At 46.9% G+C, this 15,327-nt stretch overlaps 1 protein-coding gene across 1 annotated transcript in view; it reads right to left on the bottom strand.

Annotated features, from left to right (window-relative positions):
• VWC2L (von Willebrand factor C domain containing 2 like) overlaps positions 1–13,657 on the bottom strand; it is a 44,092-nt gene extending 30,435 nt beyond the window's left edge. The window contains exon 1 of the mRNA XM_062578970.1: positions 13,247–13,657. Coding sequence (XP_062434954.1) covers positions 13,247–13,657 — 411 coding nt within the window. The remainder of the gene's footprint in view (positions 1–13,246) is intronic.
• Positions 13,658–15,327: the final 1,670 nt, after the last annotated feature.

Raw genomic sequence — 15,327 nt, 5'->3', positions numbered from 1 at the left:
CTGCTTTCTTCCTCCTCCTTCCCGCTTAACTCTCCAGTTAAGCTTGAAGAGTGTATTAGTACAAGAACGTCTCGTAATACCACGCTCCAGGACTTCGGCTCACTGACTAGGTCCCACGATGTGCTCGGCAAAGGACTGCGTCCCATTGCGCTTGGACTACCGCACGCCAGCTCCTTATCGATTAGAAAACAGCTATTAGCAAACCACTACAGAGCAATACAAACTTTGTAACTGCTGTGTCACAAATACTTGACATTTCTGTAGAGGGAGGAAATAGAAAGGCTTCACAGAAGTGTTTACAAGCATCCAGTCATTTTACAAAAGTCATGTACTGATCAGACAAGGGTTGCTCAAGTTTAGGAGAAGACAATTCAAGCATTTCCACTAAATTTAACATACCTGCTATCAGGGGCTATGATACTTTTCGGAGTCAAATAGATATATTTACAAAATGGGCAGAATGACTGGAGAAATCTGCTTGGTTAACTGGAATTTGAAGTGGATGGTAACACAGAGAGAAATGCACCTGGGAGTTTTATTTCCAAGCCCCATGGAAACACAAGGATTCATCACACTGCAGCAAATGCAGAGCAGATTCCAGGACTCGCAGCATCACTGGAAACCTTACTCAGGCATGTTAGCTCCCGCCTCCTTTAACCACTGAAAATGAAACACTGCATAAGTATATGCATTTTCTAGATACTATTACAAAGGAATAAAAGATGATTTTCATGGTAATCTTACTGAATATGGAATTGCTATATTTTCTCCTCCCTTTAAAACCACGTTAGAAAAGAAGTGCAAATGCCTTACGAAGCAGAAGACACAATCATCTCCGTTTCTACTGAGTCACAGCAGTTCTGAAGACATCTAACCAGTCCCTTCTCCATGTATTTCTCAATATGCCAAAACTTTGCCCTAGATTTCGATGTGCTACCTGCACCTATACGGGCGAGCAGCGTGGCCACCTGCTGCCCACGTGGCCCAGCTCACTGAAGACCACCCCTCCTGCCAAGCTCTCCATCTCTTAGTTTTCAGGAGTTTGTGCCAGTGCTCGTATAAATAGTTGCAGTCAGCCCTCCTCCTCGGCGACCGGTGGCATCCTGCTTTATGCAGATAAAACAGCAGGAAAAGCAGAAATGTAAAGTGAAGTCTGACAAATTGTGCGCTTACGTCTTAAGACTGGCTGTAACTTTTAATGACGCTACGGACAATAGTAACCCTGATGGCGATGATTTTTGTAGCTACAGTTTCAGGTAGTGAATTTATCGGCAGGAAGCAAGAAAGGGAAAAAAAAGTTTAAAGAAGACCTGATGAATAAAATCGGCGGCAAGAACGGCTTCCGCATTACAGCAGAGGTGGGAAGTTATAAACCAGGAGAGAGGAATAAAAAGGAAACCAGGAGAGTATTCATCAAAGATACCCCTGCAGTTGAAATCAGAATCATTTTCATTGTTATTGAAATTGTCTCTGATCTCCGGCAGATTAGCCAGCGATTGTAGGGAAGTTCAGAGAATTATCTTCGACTGAGAAATTTTGCAGACAGCAAACTACGGAGAGCAGTCTAGTTAGTGGGAGTCCCAGCTGAAGCGCAAGAGCGGATCAGTCCACAAGGGCAGGACACTTGTCCTCTGCACTGGTCGCTTCGACCCTCACTATTAGCAGCACATCAATAACAGCTTAGTTTGCCAATACAAAAAACCTGCCCGTGGCCAGAATTATTCCCTAAACATATTTGTGACTTCTTTTTTTTTTAAAAAAAAAAGTGTCATCCATCCAACTAGCGGAGACTCGGTAACAGTTACGCTACAGAAACTGTAATGACTTGGACCTTCCATAGGGGGGGAAGTTGCTCAATTAAACAGCCGGGTGAGCGGTTCTGGGCAATAAGCACAATCACAGAAAACGCGATCAGTTTGGAATCATTTGCTAACGATTTCTCAACAGGCAAAAAAGTGCTAAGTCATTAGATAATTTAATTGCACTGAAAAACTGGAGCTATATACTACTTATCTGGAGAACCAGTAATACTGCACGAGCTTTCGCTGTGCCAGCCAAAAACTTAAAAGTGTTTGGACCTTACTACAATTTGGCCAAAATAAGGAGCTGGATTCTAAGGAGCAGGAGAAGTTGAGGCTGAGAGGAGCACAGAGATCCTGCATTACTAGGGGCCCTCCTCAATACACAAACACACTAGCACTGCTGAACACAAGGCTAAAATGCAATGAGAAATTTCTTGCTCAGCCAAAAGGAACAGAGACAAACACATCACAAAAAACATTTTCAGTAAATGGTGACTCTGTCTTATACTCAACGCAGCCACATCGCAAAGAGGTCAAAGAAGACTTGTCTCTCTCATTAGCCTGCAGGTACTGCAGCTCTCCAACCAAAGCTGGATTTTGGTTGGCTCTAACTGATGCCTGACTATCCACAGCCACCAGAGGCTTTCCAGGCAGCTAGAAAGAGCATCGATAAAGTGGTCTGGTGAGCAGGCTTTGATTCTGGAGATGGAAAGGCACAAAGATACTGCAATACCTCCAGGTCACGTGCAGCTCTCCTCCCCAGACCATGCCTGGAGCCCACCACATTGCTCTTAGAATCATAGAATCACTTAGGTTGGAAGAGACCTCTGGAGACCATCTAGTCCAACCCCCCTTGCTACTCCTTTGTAGAAAATCCTGGGGAGCTACCGAGGCCAGGTACGCCAGAAGAGGTGCATCACCATGGGCATCGGCTGCTTCAGCAGCTTGAAGGCATTAGCTTCGTATTCTTCCATTTGCTATGTGCCACACAACTGGATGGGTTTGCGTTTACTTTACAAAGTCATTCCCCAATTAGCTGATGAGAGAGATGAACTTGAGCCGAGCCTTGGCCCCTTTTTCTCTCTGCAGTCTGGCGGTTGCTTTTTTTCCACCGAGAACAGCAGTGGAGCTTTCCGTAACGACGTGACTCTGCACTTCTTTTGTAAGAACATCCCCTTTGTTTTGATATATGTCTCATTTTATTCCTGACAACAGCTGTACCTCACACACCCCGCAGCTGAGGGGATCGGAGGTTCATATTACTTTGGTGATAATTTTTACGATTCTGTTCCGGGAGTTTTTTCAGCTTGGCCGTGCCTGGTGCGCGGGGAACAGGGCTCCTTTCTGAAGGTTACCGATCTGACAGACGGCCCTTCCACCGGCATGAGGGCACGGCCGGACCGTGCGATGCGCAGTCCCGTCTGGGCATGTTCTGCATTCGTTCACCTCCTCTTTTAATACCAAAAGCGTAACTGCTCCCAGCTGGCAGCTTTCCAGCCAACGCCGCTATCTGTTCCTCGCTCTCTGCTCTTGCCATGCTAGCAAAGGAGTCACGTTTGGGAGAAAGTCTCCTACAGAGGCACGGGGGCAAGGGCAGAGGCACTACGACCCTGCTTAGAAAGGTGATCCCGTCGCCCAGTGTTTTCTCTAGATCTGAATCTGCTTTTATCTTCTTAATTCACGCAAAAAGATAGGAAAAGGCAGCAGGCTCCAGCTCTACGTGCTGATAAAACACTGCATTTGTATTAAGGAGGTACACATCAGGCCACCATCGCTGGGGAGAACTTGGTCCCAGATCTCGGTCCCAGTCCGTCTCTTGCAGTTTTCCGTCTGGACCATCGGATGCACTTTCCAGTTCTCAGTGGGAACAAATCAGCGTAATGCCATTGAGGTAGATCTACGTCAGCAAAGGATTTGGTCCTGTACCTAATCCCATGCACTAGGAGGAAATCAGGTCCCTCTTTTACTGGGGAGATGCCTGGAGGACGGCTGTTCAGCTGAGCTGTAGGAAATCTTTGCAGCCAGCCTGTTTTGCCCAAAGGCAAACAGCTCAAGCAGCTGCAAATATCCATCTGGGGGACAATTCTTGGCTGGTCCAGGGCAGTCAAGGGCTGGCGTGAGCTCCTCTTGCTCCATGCACTGCCCTGCCCATTTCACAGTGCTGTATCCCTCCCAGCCTCAGCGTCTCGCTCGGTTTGGATGCCCCTGGGAGGCTGGCCCCATGCACCCCATCAGTGTAGCTTGACCTTCTGCTTCCCAGAAGCACACCAAAAAGGCTCCCTCCTTCTCCTGGTAGAGAGTTTCTAATGGAAGTTGCCCCTGGTTTGCTCTTCCCCATGCTGAAAGGCTACAGCTGGCAGTGGAGGAGCTACACCAAAACCGACCATAACTCTGAGTGCCCTGGTAGCGTGGAGTTGTCTCAGACAGACTCCAGAAGCACTGTGACTGCACTGAGAGCAGTGTGAGATTTACAGCATCTCAAAAACTGTTATTAGACAAATCCAGCATAGCCACGAGTCTCTAGAAGCCAGATTCACTCTTCCTCTTCCATGGGCCCTTTGCTGCTTTAGTAAATAGCTCTGACCGTGTTTTCCCCCGAAGGAGCACGTTCTTCCTGGATACACCGCTCTTGGTCACGTACGTTCAGCTCAGCATTCCCTCTGGGATCAGAACTGGAGACATGGGGTTTCCTCCTGCCAGGAGCTCATTACTGAGCTCTGTTGGTGTGTGCTGGCTGACTTTATTGCCTTTTTCCCCTTCCAAGGAAAGACATGTTGGCCGAACCTGAGCTTAGAGCCGAGGAGAGGTTAGGAGCTGTCTTCTTTTTTTCCCTTTATGCTGTGATGGCACAGGAGCTTGAGGGTGATGAGAATCTGTGCTAACATCTACACGCACAAACTCTTCTCTTCTCCTCACTGTCTTTAGGCCCTGATCCAAAGCCTTGTCCAGACAAGCAACAAGCCTTGATTGTACCAGCAGGTTAAAGCCAGGTCCATCCAAATATCTCTTGGTTTTGCTGGGTCTTTGGTGTCCTTTGGTTCTAAGCACCGAAAAGCACCTCACTCGTCCCAAGCTTTATACCAGTTTAACTTCCAGCTGGAGTCAGCTGCGACCCAGAGAGCTGCGGCAGTTGACGCCAGCGGACAACCTGGCCTACAGACTAACGTAGCTCTACACTACAGAGAAGGTTTGATGCAGACAACCCCCTTCGGCCTCGACAGATGGTGGTAGGGGGGCTTCAAAGGATGCAGAGAGGGATTTAAACATGAAGACGACTGCTGTGATGCCCATGAGACTCTGCATCATCCCACAGACTTTACGCAGTAGGAAAGGGGCCCCCACGCATGCAACTGGCACGTAGGTAAGGCAGGCGAGGCCGATCCCTGGGGCTCTCCTTCATGAACAGGCTGGAGATAGGTGGGAACCCTGCCACGGTGTCCGGATACAAACCTCTCTGCCCTGGCATGGGAGAGGAGAGCCACCTACCATCAAGCATCTTTCTTCATTCGGGGCTGGGAGTTATGGAGGAAGGAGGAGCTCTTCTTCCACCCCACGCTGCTGGGAAAGGGGCTACAGTGGCGTGGTGATTTTGCATGCAATTTGACTCCAGCAGCGAGCAAGACATTGGGAGAGAAGCCCAAGTTTCCACTCCAATAGCTGTTGTTTAAACTATGAGGCGAAAAGCCCACAGGCTCGAGGAACTTTCAGGCCCTCAGGGGATGCTATCACATTTGGTGATGAGCAGAAACAGGGGTGGATGTGATAAGAAAAAGTTTTTTTTTTTTCACAGAAAAGGGTAGACTGGAGTCTGCCAATATAGTAAGAGCCTTGGGTTATCCTAATGTGAGAAAAAATTAGCTGCCAAGGATGACCACAGGTAAGCTGACTGAGAAACTCCCTGCTTTGAGTAGCTCTTTCAAGTCCTAATGCTCCTCTGAGCATATTGATTTTATTATAATTTCAAAAGAGAACAAAGACTAAGGAAGCCTAATGCTACATGCAATTTTATTTTACAACTAGAGAGAAAGTTGTCATCAGATGACTTATTTAATTATAGTTTTAAAAACAATAACTAGGATAATTCCCTAATTGAGCATTATTTTAAATGAATACAACTGCACGTTCCAGGAGCAACAACCAAACACCTGCACTTCCACTCACTTTCTCAGGGAACAGCCCTCTAAAAATTTCTTGCCCATGATGTAGTGACACTTCTACAGACTCTATTTTTTTGGGCAAGCTGATGACCTGAGGACTTCACGCTGCCCAGCCCTAGGGAAACTTCTTGGGTGAGAGAGGTGGACGTTGCTTGGGCAAGCCAAGGGACAAACCTTTTGCTCCTTGGCTTCGCTGAGCACTGCCAGGCCTGCTAATAAAGCCTCAGCAGCTATTTTACCGCTCTTGGAAGGACCTGGGGAGGTGCTTTTCGGTGCTTAGAACCAAAGGACACCAAAGACCCAGCAAAACCAAGAGATATTTGGATGGACCTGGCTTTAACCTGCTGGTACAATCAAGGCTTGTTGCTTGTCTGGACAAGGCTTTGGATCAGGGCCTAAAGATGGTGAGGAGAAGACTTCTGGCTGTGCATATATATATATATGTATATACATGTAAATATATATATATATATATATACATATATTCTTTTTCTTTCAATAAGTCTCTGGACAGCCCCCAGTTTCGGCAGCAAGCAGAACCAATGCCCTACTTCCTGGAGCGAATTATCTGAAAGCACAGCCATGGCTTTGGCTGTGAAAACGCTGGGCATGCGCTCATTCCTGTGTCACATTTACTGGAAAAACATCAATCCTGTGGGCATCCGTACGCAGGCCAAATCCTGCGCCGCTCTCCCACCAGAAACGACTGCTGCGCTGCGATTAAGACACCCCGGCTCACCCATCGCTCCTGGCTCTGCCGCGGTGCCCCTGCACCACCCTGGGCAAGGGGCTCCCAGATAAAGCTGCTTTAGAGCAGGTGGCTTTAAGTCCCCAGGGCGGTTTAGGTTTGGGTCTCCTCTGCTTCCGCGGTGAGCTTTTGAGACGGTATTTGCGCACTGCACAGGCCACAGCTGAGCTCCGAGCTCTCCAGGCCTCGGTATTTTACCATGCCATGGCAGAACAACAGCGCGAAATCTCATATTATAATAATGCACTTGTGCATAGTAATACGTATACATGTATAGGTGTATATATATATATATATTTTATAGGATCAACACCTAAGAACTTAATGTATTTTAAAACAGGTATCATTACAGATCAATATGTGACAGACCTATCCATTTTCATGCGTACTTTTTTTGGATAAATTATGACAGAAATACAGTAAGTCTATAATTTCAGATTCCTGCACACAGACACCGCCACTGTAATTTTGCCAGGAGGGAGATAATAAATCATACTTTTCCATCTGACTGATGTTCTGTTTCCCCTGTCTGATTTCAACGGCTGCACACTGTCTTGTGAGCTGGCACTGCTCGTGCCTCTTTTTATTAAAGCATAGGCACGTTATTGAAATTTCTTTTGTATTATGGTTGTCTAGCTGTACGTGAAATTGCAGAACACACAAGGAGGAGAAAAAAATAAAAGAAGCCCCATTAGTCTGAGTCATAATAATAATAATAATAATAATAATAATAATAATAAAAACCCCTGCTGCACACATCTTGGAGAGCAAAATGCTAATATTAAAATTGGGGCCCCACGCTGATCTGGGCTAGTAATCAGTTTCTTGTAATTTATGAGCAAAGAAGGGAAAACTACTAGCGATCTGGATCCCTGGTTACTATCAACAGGGTTCGATAACGTTTGCTCTTGCAGTTATTAGCTTGCCGTGATTTGAGCGCCTTCCAAGAGCCACCAGGAAACAGAGCTCAAATACTCATACCATTAGAGGAGGACAACTCGGTAACGAATCTTTTTACTCTCCACGCTTCGGGGGTTTTTTTTTTTCCAGTAGCTTAATGAAGCTTCTCAGATGCAAGATGTCATACTTCCATTCTCCCACGCTGATACGGATAAATCTCCCTTTGGCACCGGTGTGGCGCGGGCCCGTTGCAGCTTGTGCCCGCAAAGCGGGTGCAGAGCTCCTCTCAAAACCGACGGGCATTCGGGGCAGCGAGAGCGGCCGACGCGGCCGCAGGCACCGTTAGGGCACCCAAGGGCAACGCCTCCGCCGCGCGGATGGTGGCCCACTTCTCCCTCCTCACCTTCCCTTTCGAACCGGGGCTGCGGCTAAGCCGGATTTGCACAGAACGGCGCCGTGCCATCCCTCGTACTACGGCACTGTTGCGAGCGTTTCACCCGTACGTGACAAGGTTGCGCTCTGCGGCAGCGGTCAGCGCAGCGAGGCAGTTTGCACCACTTGATTTCTATTTCTGGCACGGTTACCGGCTGGGCACGAGGAACCGCTTTCGGTTTCGTTGCTGGCTCTTCTCCAATGGCAGAACGGCCACGTTGCATTTCAGGCCCTGAGAGATGCTGTGAGCAAGGCTGAACAAACTCTTGCACACGCTGAGACCTTTAGATGAAAGGTCTTATCTACTGCTCTATTTTGCAAAGTTGTATTAAGGTAATTGCATTAATAAAACATTTTTAAAGAGCATTAACAAAGGAGAAAGCGATGTTGCTATTCCAAAGTAAAGGTTTCCATAACGAACTGAGAATTAGGATATGATAATGCTATGCTTATACAGTCACTCATTTACTTTGGATTCTGATTATACCCATAGATCCCGGCTGGAGCGCTGATCCCTACTGTGCAAAGTGCAGTACTAGAAGACATAAAGTCAATGAGATACGGAGGCCTGAGCTGAAGGATTAGAGATGATTTGTGGACAAAACAGAGCAATGAATTTAAGAGATGGTGGAAGGAAGCATGGGAGAGAAAAATAAAGTAGAACTCCAGGAGTGAAATTCTGGCTCCTTTTCAGCACAGATCTTGCCCTAGGCTTTATGAAGCTCAAATCTCCCCTTTCCCTTTTCTACAGTTCACAGTGTGGGCACCTGCTCAGGGGCAAGAGATTGTTCTCCATCCCTCAAAACCCTGCTTGTGTTCATGGAGCTGATAAACCTCTAGACACCATTTAAAGACTGACTTTTGGAGCAAGGATGGGTTTCGGACAGAGAGGAGTGAAGGTGGATGCCACAAAAAGAGTTCTGCTTTCGACTTTGACAAGGAGGGCACCACACAACGGAAAACCCCTGTCCTGTGGGTCCCATGGTCACTGGGACTCACTGGCCTGCAGGCAGAAGGGGCATTTCCTTCCTATGTGGTCTAAGAGTAAGAGAACACTTCAAGACGTCAACTTGACGACGTCTCGTGAACCCACCATCCATGTCTCGGCAATGGTATTTTGCTACACATCCGGACGCACGCGGAGAAGATTATACTGGGTACGCCTGTCCGCAGCGATGCAGGAACGAGGGAATTCACAGAAGCGATTACGGACTTTTCAAACTGACAACTTAATCATTTTCAGAAGGCTCCTAACTGTGGCTACAAATGTACCTTGAACTCTGCTGTAAATTACATTTTTCAAATGTGGGGAGGTGTGTTATTTTCTGTCAGTAAGTTATGTAGCAGAGTAAAAACTAATCAGCACTTAGGAAAACTGTTGTGTCTTTGACATTCGCACGATTTCTCCATAAGCTGCCAATGAACATTAATCAAGCTCGCAGTACACTGTCTCCTTAAGTTTACATAAGCTGCTGTCTGGGAACATTCGTTTAAAACACAACCATGTGTATTCATGATAACTGAGACCTTTTTCGTATTTGTTATTTGCTTGTTTTCTCCCCTGAGGCAGAAAGGGGAAGGTCAACAACTTCTCCAGAAGATGTCCGCTACCACAGGCAAGCGTGTGGCTCTAGCAGCTTGGACCTTAACCTCTGCAATGGAAACCAAAACACGGCCAATGTAGCAGGGGGGAAAAGGGACTAAGTGACCCCAGATTCTAATCTGGAGTCACCGCCAGACCACTCCAGAGACAGCGGAGGGGCGCGACAACCACAGCACCCTTCATGCCTTCGCTGCAGCCATCCACCGGGCTGTCAGCCTCACGTTCGGCCCCTGGGAAAGAACAGAGCAGTCCCGAGGGAAGGGATTCCCAGAGGCCGACCAGGAGGGAAATGTAGAACGAGGTTGGGAAAGAGGGACAAGGATCCCAGTGAAAGGGACCGGGCCTCGCCTTCCTCCTGCACGCTCTTCCTCAGGAGACCAGTCAAACTCCTGAACGCTGGAGAGCAACCTATGCATTAAACATACTTGTGTTGCATCTTGAGTCACGTTAGAGAGACCTCTCTGATCTTTTCTGCCACTGGTTTCCAGGACTCTGGGTGAAACTCAGCCTTACCAGAGTCCCAGATAAGACGGCTCAAGAGGACTAGCCTGGCTCCACAAGAGCAGCTGAGCCCCAAATCCATGAAGACCTCAAGGATCCACAACGGAGCCATGGAGATCCTACACAGGCTCACTAAACCATCTGTAAGGGACGTAACAACTTACAGTAGATACAGAAAAGCTATTACTAGGTTGAGACTGTCATCTAAACTTCAGCTAAGCATTTCATTCGTACATGTTAATGACTTAGGGACATAAGTGTAAACACTTGGACAGCTGTCTGAACTAGATGGCTTGTTGTCTGCTTTATATTTTGTGCTTACCAATGTTATGAGTCATAGTCCACTAGAAGGAAGCTAAATGACCCAGAAATGGGTTTCTGTAACTACCCTTTTACCCTGAGATACTCACAAACACTGCAAGTGCTAAGGAAAAGACTACATTGCGTTCGAATTTTTCATCTCAAATCACTTTGAAGGCATAGGAAGCTAAAAACAAGGCAGGAAAATCATCCCAAATGGAAACCTCTAACATATTTTGGCTAATCAGCCTATCCAAAATGTCTTCTCTACCTTGCCTGAACCTTCCTAGGGAAAAAAAATAATCCTAATAGGTGCAAAGATCAGGCAGCTGAAATTTCTAAAAGATGAGTCAGTCCTGCTAATACTACCACGGTAAGTATGAACGTGTGTATGTACACACACGCGCGTGCACACACACACGCGCAAAAGTAGATTTTTTAAGGAAAGGTAATTTCAGCTGTAACTAAGCAATGATGAGCGCTTCCGCGGATGACGAATTGGAACCTAGATATTAGCAAAAGCAAATCACAGAAAACAGTGAACCCATTTCCATTGAAAGCAGTCTATTTCTGAGTCAGAAGGACGTGGGAAAGCCTCTCACCTCAGGCAAAGACAGACTTTGCGCCCTGTGGAGTGGGCCTGGGGTAGGCTGCAGACCACACAAGTTCCCCAGGCCTAGAGAAGGGCAGAGCTCTGAGCCTATAAAACCTACGAGCTGTTCAGCTTTTCTTCTGCGGAGATAGCAGATAAAATCTTTGTTCTGTTACAATAAACAGCAAAATACTCAAGATACTTCAATGAAGTCGAGATTTCACATTACAGTAGCAATTTCCTGAATCTTCAGGTTCTGTCTTTCCTATAGTGCTTATAAACTCATAGTTCATGGGTGTTCCTTTAGCTCCTAACATCTGTCTCCCTCTCTTTTTTTCCTTTAATACATCCTTGGACCTGCACAGTAATGTTCCTTTCCCTGAACCAGTTCCATTATTTGGAGAGAGAGAGAAAAAAAAAGAGGTTTTCACCATTTATTCTAGGTAAACACATAAATATCCAAAAATCAGTTTCTACTCTACTTTATATAGTATCAAGCTCTCAGTAAAGCACAGGTCCAGGCCAAAAGCTTGACTGTGAACCAAATTAAATCTGAAGGATCTCACATTAGCCCTGAACTGAAGGTTACCTCATGCCAGAGCGGCACGCTACCATCTATTTTGCCTTCTTCTGAAGACACTGGAACTTCACTTCCCACACAGCACTTTGCACGGTTCATACGGAAACTCTCGTTGTACAACAAACAGTGAGTCGCTCTTACTCCTTCTTATTGCCTTTTTCCCCTAAATTCTATTTCTCCGCTTTCTCATCCATTATCAGGGTGAGGGCTTTTGTGGGTTTTTTTCATATACCAGGGATACTCCAATGAAAAGATCCACCTTACCGTTGTCCCCCCGCCTTCCTCTCCTCTCCTCTCCTGAAAACCTCTCCTGAAAAGGCTCCTTACAACTTCCACATATGAACCTGACCATGCCCCTGAATTTACACATAGGTGGGATGCAGAGCCACCAAGCAGGCAGACACAGGACCCTTCGGTCTTCAGGCATGACGTCTGTGAGATGAAGTCGGACTAGGTCTTCTCAGGGCAACAAGAAACTGGTATTTAGGCAGTTCACAAAATCAGCATCTTCACGGGCCTCTGCAGAGCAGAGGGCGGCTTGGACAGGGTGGCCCTCAAGGAGTTGCTCCTCTACTATTGGTTTTTCCTAGCATTTCAGACATTAGACTGTCTCGACTATACCGAGTTATTCCAGTCGCAAGTGGACAGAAAAAGATCAGCATAAAGCATACCTGACAGAAAAAAGGAACGAAATATTACTTTCGCTGAAAAATGTCAGAGAAGACTATCTGGGAAAAAGGAAATTGTGATCTGTGTTACTGAGAAATGCAAAGAGCTGTAGGGAATTACTCTCATTGTCAGAAGAGAAAATAAATTGGCAAGTGTATAATGAGATCAGGCGTACAGCCATGAAAAATTATAGGCTGTCCTTAATTATGGAGGTATGAATCTTGAAGCCACATGACCTGAGTGAATAAACTCGTGTATACCTATCGCTTTTATAGATCCTGTTCTTGACTGTGAAATACTGTTTTCCTTGGCAGAACTGAAAACACGTAATCTCGCTTAGAAGAATAAGAGATACAGGTTGTGTAGAGGGTAATGATTTTTGAAAATCTGGTCTTCTTTTTAAGATGTATTCCAAAAGGATTTCTCAATAGTTTCATCACAGCATTCCTAACGGGAACTCAACCGTTACAATTAAACCACCTACTTCTCCTGACATGCAGTGGTTACCTGCCTGGAAATTCATCTTCTGCCATTTTAGACTGCTTTGATTATCGGAGCTGCACTAGAAGTATTAAATATAGGTTGTTCTCTACTTATTTCTGTTCTTGTACGGTTATGAATACCAACTCTCAGTACCATGCCATCAATTTGTGTTATCCAAATTCAAAATGGGGTTCTTGAAAAGCACTCAGTATCGATTTAATGCCATTTTTACAGATGCTGCTGGTAGTTCAATCTAATTCAGCTTGTGGGCAAACAAGGAAGTTATCCAGAGTAGCAGAACCGGAGGGCTGACGTGCTTCACTGTGTTTACATGAGGGGTGAGGCGGCCTGCACTAAGGCTAAAGAAGGTCTTTGGTTTTAGCACTGGCTAGCAGAGGTAAGCAGATACCGGGAGTCCCCCACCGGAACACACGTCAGATCGCGCGCTAATATTAAATATGGAAGAAGAGGTTCCATACCTTAAATTCCTCCAAGATTTTGTAATTTTTCCCATGGTATTCACAAAAGTTTTTCACTTCTTTGCATTCCGGACAGCATCCGTTGTGTTCCACTTTTGTACACTTTGGGTGGATTTTGGGGCATTCTGGCTGATCGCAAACAGGTCCGTCCTCAGTACAGACACAGGGACAGTTGGAATGTCCCGGGAAAAAACGTTCTCCCAGTTTGTACACAAAGCCACTGTCATCCACACAGCCCTTCCCTCGGTAGTCATCAAAGATCAGATTGTCATTACTCGAGGTCTGGTCCCCCTCATCAGCTGGGTAGTCTTCGTGGTTGATAGCAGCTGGAGTGACCAAACCAGGGATTAGAAACAGCAGTATCCAGGCTTCATGTATAGGAAGAGCCATCCCCCTCCTCAACTTCTCCATGGGGTCTCAATGCCACGTATAAACAGCCGCTTCCATAGGGAGACCAGTGCAGTGGTCTGAAAAGAAATATTTTTAAGTGAGAACACTCAAAATAGGAAGCAATATTGCCTTATAAAGACCATTTCAGCCAGCACCTAAGAACAAATCAGTGCTTTCAGAACGTACAGATAAAAATCACTGTTTCATTTGAAATAAACCTCTTCTCCTCGATTATTTCTAAAGAGACCAAAGCACGAGAAATACGTAAATTAGACACACGTGGCTGTATCTGTATGCCCACAAAACATATCCATACAAAGGGTGCTTCACGGAATCATCTGATTTTTACTCTCCTCATTTGTACATTTGAGTTTTTGGAGGCACAAAAAGTTAAATTCGCTGCCTGAAACGGCACGGCAGAGGGGCAGTTCAGAGCGATCTGAACCCAAGTTTGAGCACAGTCCCAACCTCCTGCTTGCAGCCGCTGCCCCTGCGTGCTGGCACACAGCTCACTTCATCAAAGCAAGGTGGAAAACCCGAGGAGAAAAACGAGGTAAGCGTAATCTGTAGTTAGATCTGTGTCCTGGACCAAAGACAATGCTGGGCTGGACTTGGTCAGAGCAACAAAAATTTTTAAATACAGCATTTCCAAAGAAGAAGCCGGACTACTCGGGTGAAGAGCATCAGCCCAGCCTGCCGGGGAGCTTTGTAATCCCTCCAGAAGCGAGGATGCAATTTACCCTTTCCATTATTCAGCATTTGAGTATTTCCCAGGCAGAAGTTCAGAGGCGAGTCCGCGGGGCTGCCTGAGCCTGCCCCATCAGCCTGGAGCCGTCCGGAAAACTTCGGGAGCGTTGCAGGATGCCCCGACCCTCGCGGAGCTTGGCTTAAGCGGTCGAGATGCCGACCGACGGGGAAAGGCAGATAAGCCCCGTGCCGCCCCCCAGCCAGCCGAAAATAAAGGCCAGGCGTAGAGTAAGTCTCGGGTGGGCTATCGGCTGCACGGGGCGCCGCGTCACTGCCACCAGCGCGCCGTCCTTCCCCGGCCGCCGTCGAGAAGGCAGGGCGACCCCAGCAGCAAAAGGGGTTCTGATCTAGCTTAAGATACCTGGGCAACGCCTAGCTGCTCTGCGAGCCCAAGCACGGGCAGGCAACTTTGAAACGAGATGAAGTATCAGCGCTGTATTGATCGGGGACGACGGAGGGGGCTGCCGGCGCGGAGCGAGAACGGGCTGTTTGGATGCGTGCGCTGCTCCTCCTCTGCCTGCTTTCTCGCGGCGTGTACACACGCGTACATGCTACACAAACACGCAGCAACCCCACACAGAGAAACGCGTCCTCCCCCCCCCTCCCCAGAGGTGCTTTTAATGCATTCGGATTTTTGGGAAGTCGCAGCTGCTCGACAGTTAGTTCCCTTTATTTGAAGGGGGGAGGGAAAAAAAAACCCCAAAAAAAGCAGCTGCAGCAGGAGAAGGCTTTAACCTCCCACCAGCAGCTCAGGGATCCTGTTGACAAGGCAATTTTTTCAAAGCTACAACAGAGGGAGACACCGGATATTACACAAGCTTTATCAAATTCAAAAGATAGCTTCTTAATTGAAGGACTAGCTATGTTTCCACCGCAAGAGCTACGCGCTGCCTTACTATCAGCAGCATCTCCTGTAACACGCTGCTCGGGAACTGGGCGGTTTG

The sequence above is a fragment of the Rhea pennata genome, chromosome 6 (genome assembly GCF_028389875.1).
Source record: "Rhea pennata isolate bPtePen1 chromosome 6, bPtePen1.pri, whole genome shotgun sequence".
In the NCBI taxonomy this organism is placed as follows: Eukaryota; Metazoa; Chordata; class Aves; order Rheiformes; family Rheidae; genus Rhea; species Rhea pennata.
Note: the sequence above shows the minus strand (reverse complement) of the source record. Positions and strands in the feature narration are given on the sequence as shown.